Source organism: Hyla sarda, chromosome 1 (assembly GCF_029499605.1).
Source record: "Hyla sarda isolate aHylSar1 chromosome 1, aHylSar1.hap1, whole genome shotgun sequence".
Lineage (NCBI taxonomy): Eukaryota > Metazoa > Chordata > Amphibia > Anura > Hylidae > Hyla > Hyla sarda.
In genome coordinates, this window is record NC_079189.1 from 306,709,608 (window position 1) to 306,717,381 (window position 7,774).

General features: G+C 39.2%; 1 protein-coding gene across 2 annotated transcripts; it reads right to left on the reverse strand.

The window, feature by feature from the left end:
* Positions 1-1,002: 1,002 nt before the first annotated feature.
* On the reverse strand, positions 1,003-7,427 carry TSSK6 (testis specific serine kinase 6). 2 transcript variants are annotated; one of them, XM_056552081.1, is made up of 3 exons: positions 7,311-7,426; positions 6,748-6,933; positions 1,003-1,297 (listed from the first exon to the last, which is right to left on the reverse strand). In XM_056552081.1, the coding sequence occupies exons 1-3, from the start codon at positions 7,413-7,415 to the stop codon at positions 1,028-1,030; spliced, it is 561 nt and encodes a 186-aa protein (XP_056408056.1). In that variant the 5' UTR covers positions 7,416-7,426; the 3' UTR covers positions 1,003-1,027. The 2 variants fall into 2 exon arrangements, with proteins under 2 accessions (XP_056408056.1, XP_056408055.1); XM_056552080.1 differs by having other exon boundaries at positions 6,748-7,427.
* Positions 7,428-7,774: the final 347 nt, after the last annotated feature.

Consider the following 7,774-nt stretch of genomic DNA (forward strand, 5'->3'; position numbering starts at 1 on the left):
TTTTCATGGACTTTTCTCCTAACAGTGATTTTCCTATGAAAAAAAGCTATGACCGCCAGTCCATCTCCAGCCTGGTTGTGACCAGCAGAGATAGTCGGGGGGCCAAAAACAACTGAGTTGTCTGTGTTACACAATTTGCATAACTCTCATTATAAGAGTTGCGCAAGCTACTCTAGTCATGTAACTTCCAGTGTTACATAAAAAGCAAAGCTCCTGATGCTATGCCGCTTGCTTACCGCACATTAATGTCAATGGGAGTTACGCAAATTGCATAACACAGCCGACTTGGCTGTTTTCGATTTCCTAACTCTGCCAGTCACAAACATACTGAAGGTGGCATATCTTTTATATTTGGGCAAACCCTTTCAAAGGCTACAGTTTGTACACCTTTTTGGCATAATATTATATATATATTTTTTTTTTTTATACATCTTTAAGTTAAAGTTCTTTTTTACATTACATTTTACAGTATTTGTAAGCCAAGACTAGGAGTGGGTCCAAATCACAGAAAAAGTGCAAATCTTCGCTATAGTTTTGTTACTGCTGCATGAAAGTGGCATTTGAAACTAGAATCAAGTTACAAATTAAAACAAAATATTTTCTGATGTGTGTCTTTCATTCATTCATTCTGGATGTGAGGTCTGTGTGTCCAGGAGACTGCTGCCTTCATTAATTGTATTGTATTAGCTTATCTGCATTCCTGGACTTTCTTCCTGTATGGCTCACAAAATATCTCTTCTCACTAGTGTTGACAGCTATTGATGTTGAGGAGTGTGTGGGACTCTCATATTAAGTTTGTTATGGATACATTGCTTTTCTCTACACTTGTGTGTCCTTTCCTTCCTGTATGAGCTGCCCTCCATGGATGCTTTCCCCTTCTCTACACCCTGATCTGCTCTGTACAACCTCTTCTTACTTCCCTCCTTCCATCTCCAGAGTTCTGAAGGATGTTGAGAATGGTAGAAAACATTTAAATAAGACTATTTAGAAAGATGCTTCATTTTAAGCTTTATCTTTATTGATGGTTTTATGCTATTAGTAGCCATTCATGCTTTATTAGTGTGACCATATCAGGCCGATCTTCAGGGTGGTACTGCAGGATTTCTTTGATGAGACTTCTGCATTTTGCATCCACTTCTATAGCTTCAGGAAACATCACTCCTACCTGCTGAATTTTTGGCAGCGCACTCACATTGGAGTCATCAAATGGCATATTTCCAGTCACCATTATGTAGAGAATCACTCCCAGGGTCCAAACGTCATACTTTCTTGGGTCATAGGGTATACCCTGCAGCACCTACAAAAATAGCTGCTCTTTACAACAAAATGCAAAAACTACTTACATCACTCATTATTAAAAAAGATCTCTAGAATATCCAATAGTCATAGGTCATTAACCTCCAATTAAGTGTGGTAGTTACCTGATACCCAGGGCTCAAGTCCTGCAGGAGCACATGGGAACTGAGTTCCTGCACTTTTTCTACAGCAGGAATACCATTCCCATTAGCAGGACCAGCCCTTGAGTTGAAATCTTGGGTGATTTCCCACACTTCTTTTCCAAGGACATGACCTTTGGGTGGTAATCTATAGAATTGTTCATCCTATATTTGTACTGACTTAATGACCTAATCTGTAACCTGCAGACAAACCTGTAACCTGGAAAAAGCCTGAGTCAAACAGCTGAAATGCGGCCTCAAGACTCAGAACCCCCCCCCCCCCCACACACACACACACACACAATGAACTGAACGTACACCACTATAGGGTTCTATGGCCACGTAAGTTAATGGGGTACTCCACTGGAAAACTTTTTTTTTTAAATTAACTGGTGCCAGAAACAGATTTGTAAATTACTTCTTTAAAAAAAATATTTATCCTTCCAGTACTTATCTGCTGCTGTATGATCCACATGAAGTTCTTTTCTTTTTTTAATTTCTTTTCTGTCTGACCACAGTGCTCTCTGCTGACACCTCTGTCCATGTCAGGAACTGTTCAGAGCAGGATAGGTTTTCTATGGGGATTTGCTCCTATTCTCCTGACATGGACAGAGGTGTCAGCAGAGAGCACTGTGGTCAGACAGAAAAGAAATTCAACAAGAAAAGAACTTCCTGTGGAGCATACAGCAGCTCATAAGTACTGGAAGGATTACGTTTTTTTAATAGAAGTGATTTACAAATCTGTTTTAACTTTCTGGCACCCGTTTCCAGTAGAGCACCCCTTTAACTCATGTTTTTTTCATCCCCACATTCTTGTTTATTGTTCATCTGAAAAAGTTGTATTAGGGCTTATTTTTTGTGGGGCAAGTTGTGCTTTTTTTTAATTGGCACACATTATTTCGTCATATACAGTCATGGCCATAAATGTTGGCATCCCTGAAATTTTTCTGAGTATTTCTCACAGAAAAGGATTGCAGTAACTCATGTTTTGCTACACACATGTTTATTCCCTTTGTGTGTAATGTATCTAAACCAAAAAAGGGAGGGAAAAAAAGCAAATTGGTAGTAATGTCACACCAAACTCCTAAAATGGGACAAAATTATTGGCACCCTTTCAAAATTGTGGAAAAATAAGATTGTTTCAAGCATGTGATGCTCCTTTAAACTCACCTGGGGCAAGTAACAGGTGTGGGCAATATAAAAATCACACCTGAAAGCAGATAAAAAAGGAGAGAAGTGCACTTAGTCTTTGCATGGTGTGTCTGTGTGTGCCACACTAAGCATGGACAACAGAAAGAGGAGAAGAGAACTGTCTGAAGACTTGAGAACCAAAATTGTGGGAAAATATCGACAATCTCAAGGTTACAAGTCCATCTCCAGAGATCTAGATTTGCCTTTGTCCACAGTGCGCAACATTATCAAGAAGTGTGCAACCCATGGCACTGTAGCCAATCTCCCTGGGCTTGGATGGAAGAGAAAAATTTATGAAAGGTGTCAACACAGGATAGTCCAGATGGTGGATAAGCAGCCCCAAACAAGTTCCAAAGATATTGAAGATGTCCTGCAGGCTCAGGGAGCATCAGTGTCAGCGCGAACTATCTGTCGACATTTAAATGAAATGAAAAGCTATGGCAGAAGACCCAGGAGAACCCCACTGCTGACACAGAGACATAAAAAAGCAAGACTACATTTTGCCAAAATGAACTTGAGAAAGCCAAAATCCTTCTGGGAAAATGTCTTGTGGACAGTTGAGATCTTTTGGTAAAGCACCTCATTCTACTGTTTACCGAAAACGGAATGAGGCCTACAAAGAAAAGAACACAGTACCTACAGTGAAATATGGAGGAGGTTCAATGTTTGGGGTTGTTTTGATGCCTCTGGCACTGGGTGCCTTGAATGTGTGCAAGGCATCATGAAATCTCAGGATTACCAATGGATTTTGGGTCGCACTGTACAGCCCAGTGTCAGAAAGCTTTGTTTGCGTTCAAGATCTTGGGTCTTCTAGCAGGACAATGACCCCAAACATACATAAAAAAGCACCCAGAAATGGATGGCAACAAAGTGCTGGAGAGTTCTGAAGTGGCCAGCAATGAGTCCAGATCTAAATCCCATTGAACACCGGTGGAGAGTTCTTAAAGGGTACCTCTCATCAAAAAAACTTTTGATATATTATAGATTAATGTATGCAGAATAACTTTACAATTGCATGTTATTAAGAAATATGCTTCTTTCTATTTAATTTTCCACTTTGAAGAAATGACCACTAGGGGTCTCCCTACCAGTCCTGGCAGCAAGTATTTCAGACTCATGCTGGAGTCCTAAACACTACGAGCTGCCAGTCTGCTTTGTTCACAAAGGAGAACACTCAGAGCTGCCAGCCTGCATTGTTCACAGCCTGTTTGGCTGTGAACAAAGCAAGCTGGCAGCTCTGAGTGTTTAGGACTCCAGCATGAGTCAGAAATGCTTGCTGACAGGACTGATCGGGAAAAATACAATAGAAAGAAGCATATTTTTCATTAACATGCTATTAGAAAGTTATTCAACATTCATTAATCTAAAATATATCAAAAGTTTATTTGATGAGAGGTACCCTTTAAAAATGCTGTTGGGAAAAGGCACCCTTCCAATAAGAGAAGATATGCTTAAAAGAGGATTTATTGACTAGAATGCAACGCGTTTCGCTGCGCATGCGCAGCTTCCTCAGGCATGACAAAGGGAGGACACAGCGGGTTTAAATAGGTAAGATTTAACCATTTACATGACAAGTTCACAAACAGGGAAGTGCAATTGCAATCACCTGTGTGTAGCAATACACATCACAACATGCGTTTACAATTAGATATCACATATACAAAATATAACAAAATATTCACATTTATAAAGTCTATACAGACTGTCATAAAATATGCACAACAGACGACCTTTTTCTACATACCTATCCCATTGTTGTGTATGTGCTTACACAACCACCCAGGGTGAGCAGTTTTAATATATATATATATATATATATATATATATATATATATATATTTAGCCCCCTGGGTCCAACAATATTATTCTATGGAGCGCTTACTTCGTTGTCTCTTCCAATAAGAGAGACCTGGAGCAGTTTGCAAAGGAAGAGTGGTCCAACATTCCGGCTGAGAGGTGTAAGAAGCTTATTGATGGTTATAGGAAGTGACTGATTTCAGTAATTTTTTCCAAAGGATGTGCAACCAAATATTAAGTTAAGGGTGCCAATAATTTTGTCCAGACCATTTTTGGAGTTTAGTGTGACATTATGTCCAATTTGGGTTTAGTTCCAATACACACAAAGGGAATAAACATGTGTATAGCAAAACATGTGTTACTGCAATTCTTTTCTGTGAGAAATACTTCATTTTCTTGAAAAATATCAGCGGTGGCAACATTTACGGCCATGACTGTAATGTATTTTGGAGCCATAAAAAAATATAAATAACTTTTTCCAAGTTCACAATACGGGAAATATGACATGGTAACTTTATTCTATGGGTGAGTATGATTCCAATGATTCCAAACTTGGATAATTTAAGCTTTGCTTCATGGTAAAAAAAAAAAATAAAAAAAAAAATAGAAAACTTAAAAAAGAAAAACAAAGTTTGTTCAATGCCATGTTCTACCCCTATAACTTTTTTATTTTTCCACCTACAGATCTGTTAGGGTTTATTTTTTGCACCATGAGATGTACTTTGTAACAGTTCCACTTTTTCCCAGATACGACTTTTTGATAACTTTTTATTGAGTTTTATTTCTGGTAGGGGTTGTGACCAAAAATCAGCAATTTGAGCATGTGAAATTTTTTGCGGTTATGCCTTTCATCTTGCTGGATCATGAACATAATTATTGAATAGTTCGGACATTTATGCACACGGCAATACCAAATATGTTTTTTTTAATTTAAAGTGTTTTATTTTAAAAATGGGGGTGATTAAAATTTTTATTAGGGGGGGTATTTTTTTTATTTTTTTAAACATTTAACCTTTTTTTGAACACATTTTTGGCGCCACTAAAGACCACTCATAACCTATTGCATTACATTGATCTATGTTATCTGAGCTCGATTGCGTGGGTTGCCTAAGGCAGTCTTTAGCAATCACAGAGCCATGGAAGACACCAATGACCAGGTAACGCCCTGGGCTTCCCCAGTAACCCACGATTACACTGTGGTGGGAGAGGAGGGGTTTGGCGGCGATGGGGGTGACTAGACACCAGCGATTATCTGCATTTTGTGTTTAAATGCTGTGATCACTATTGATCACTGCATTTAACCATTTAGATGACGGACTCTAACAGAATCTAGCCAGGCCTAACGTCCATAATTACCAGCAGATGTCAGCAGGCATCTGCTGGTTATGACACAGACCAGATGTTTGGCAATACCCACTTTGCCCGACCCATGAAATACCGGTACGTCATGGGTCGGGAAGGTGTTAAACAAAATATTTCAACATTTCCGACATTTCCACATGTGGTGATATCAAATTTGCTGTGTTTTTTTTTTAATGTCCTTTACAGGGAAGAAGGGGGTGATTTATATTGGGGGTTGGGGGCCGGTGGCGTTTATATGTATTTTTTTAAAACATGTCTTTAGTATTTATTTTAAACTTTTTAAGTCCCCATAGGAGACTAGTATATGCAATCATTGGATTGCAATGTTCAATATTATGTTATAACATAGTACTGATCACCACCTACTACGGTATCTGTAGGCTGCACAGGAAGATCATCCATCCTGCACTCCGAAGGTTAGTAAGAGACCTACGGCAGCCATTTGCACTCATTGAGCCCACATGAATTCATCGGCACCTCCATTTTGACTACAGATGCTGCAATCGGATTTGGAAGTTGCAGATATGGCATATGCCATAATTTGTGACCCTTTTATGCCAAACACTGGTTTGAGTTACTTTTTATGCAAAGTTTTGCCACAATAGCTCTTCTGTAGGTTTGGATCAGGCTATCCTCCACTCTGCATAAGCATCAACAGACCATGGATGCCCATGACCCCACAAGATCTCTTATCTTGGAGATACTCTGGCCCAGTCATCTAGCTATCACAATTTGACCCCAACCAGAGTTACTTAGATCCTTATGTTTGCACATTGTTCCTGCTTTCAATGCATCTTCTTTAAGAACTGACTATTTACTTGCTGCTAAATATACCCCTCTTTGTTAGATGTCATTGTCACAAAATAATTAATGTTCTTACTTTTTCCTAACATTGATTTTAATACGGCTGATCAATGTGTATATAGAATAAATAAAACATAATATGGATACTCAGACTCACCTCTGGAGAAGCATATGCTGCAGAGCCACAGTAAGTGGTACATAGTGTTGAGTGATTCGGCAACATGGTTCCAAAACTGAAGTCTGTTATCTTGGCATTATGATCTGATGTAATAAGTACGTTCTCACACTTTAAATCTCTGTGTGTCACATGATGCTCATGTAGATACTTGATGGCTAGGGTGATCTGCTTGAATAGATGTTTAGACATTTTGTCTGATATCCTTCCTGCACTCTGTACTAACTGCAGGAGGTCTGTGAAACACAATTCCATTACTATAAAATGTAGTCCATTACTTATCTCAATAAACTCAAAAGCCCTTATGATATTGGGATGTCGAATTTTCCTCAAAATGTCCAGCTCTCGGGGTAAAAATTTCATGGTATATTCAACTGGGACCTTTTTCTTGTCCATGACCTTAATGGCCACCTTGCACTGGTATTTGCTTGATGTTGCCATTTTGACCTTTGAATAGGCTCCTTCCCCAATGGTACCTAATGTATTGTAACCCAGGTCCCTGAGCAGAAGATCAATAGTGGACATGATGACAGGAATAATCTGACCTTGGCCTTGATTCTTAGCTTGAGTGGTGAGATGATACTTCCTTTGTAGTTTCTCAAGGGTTTGATGATGGCATTTCCACACTGCATGAGTAATAATGTGCTCATCTGTGACCTTTTATCAAGTTGCCATGGTTACAGGTACATTTGGCTTAGAACTCATTAGCATGGCAAGATCCAGTGTAGGGTGTATGATAGTCCTGACCTAGTGTCCGAGGCTGCAGTGCTTTTGCCCACAGCGACCAATCTCAGCTCAGTATTCATATCTAACAAGCTCTAGGAAATGAGGCAATGAAAGCTGATCTGTGATTGGTTGCTGTGGGCACCTTACTCCAGATAGATGGATAAGTCTGGGCCAAAGGATACCTATTATTTAAAAAAAATTAGTGACCTATCAGAGGTTTTGATCATGGCGGTCCAGGTGCAAGTTTTTCATTACAGTTAAAAGGTTGTATGCCACCATTTTC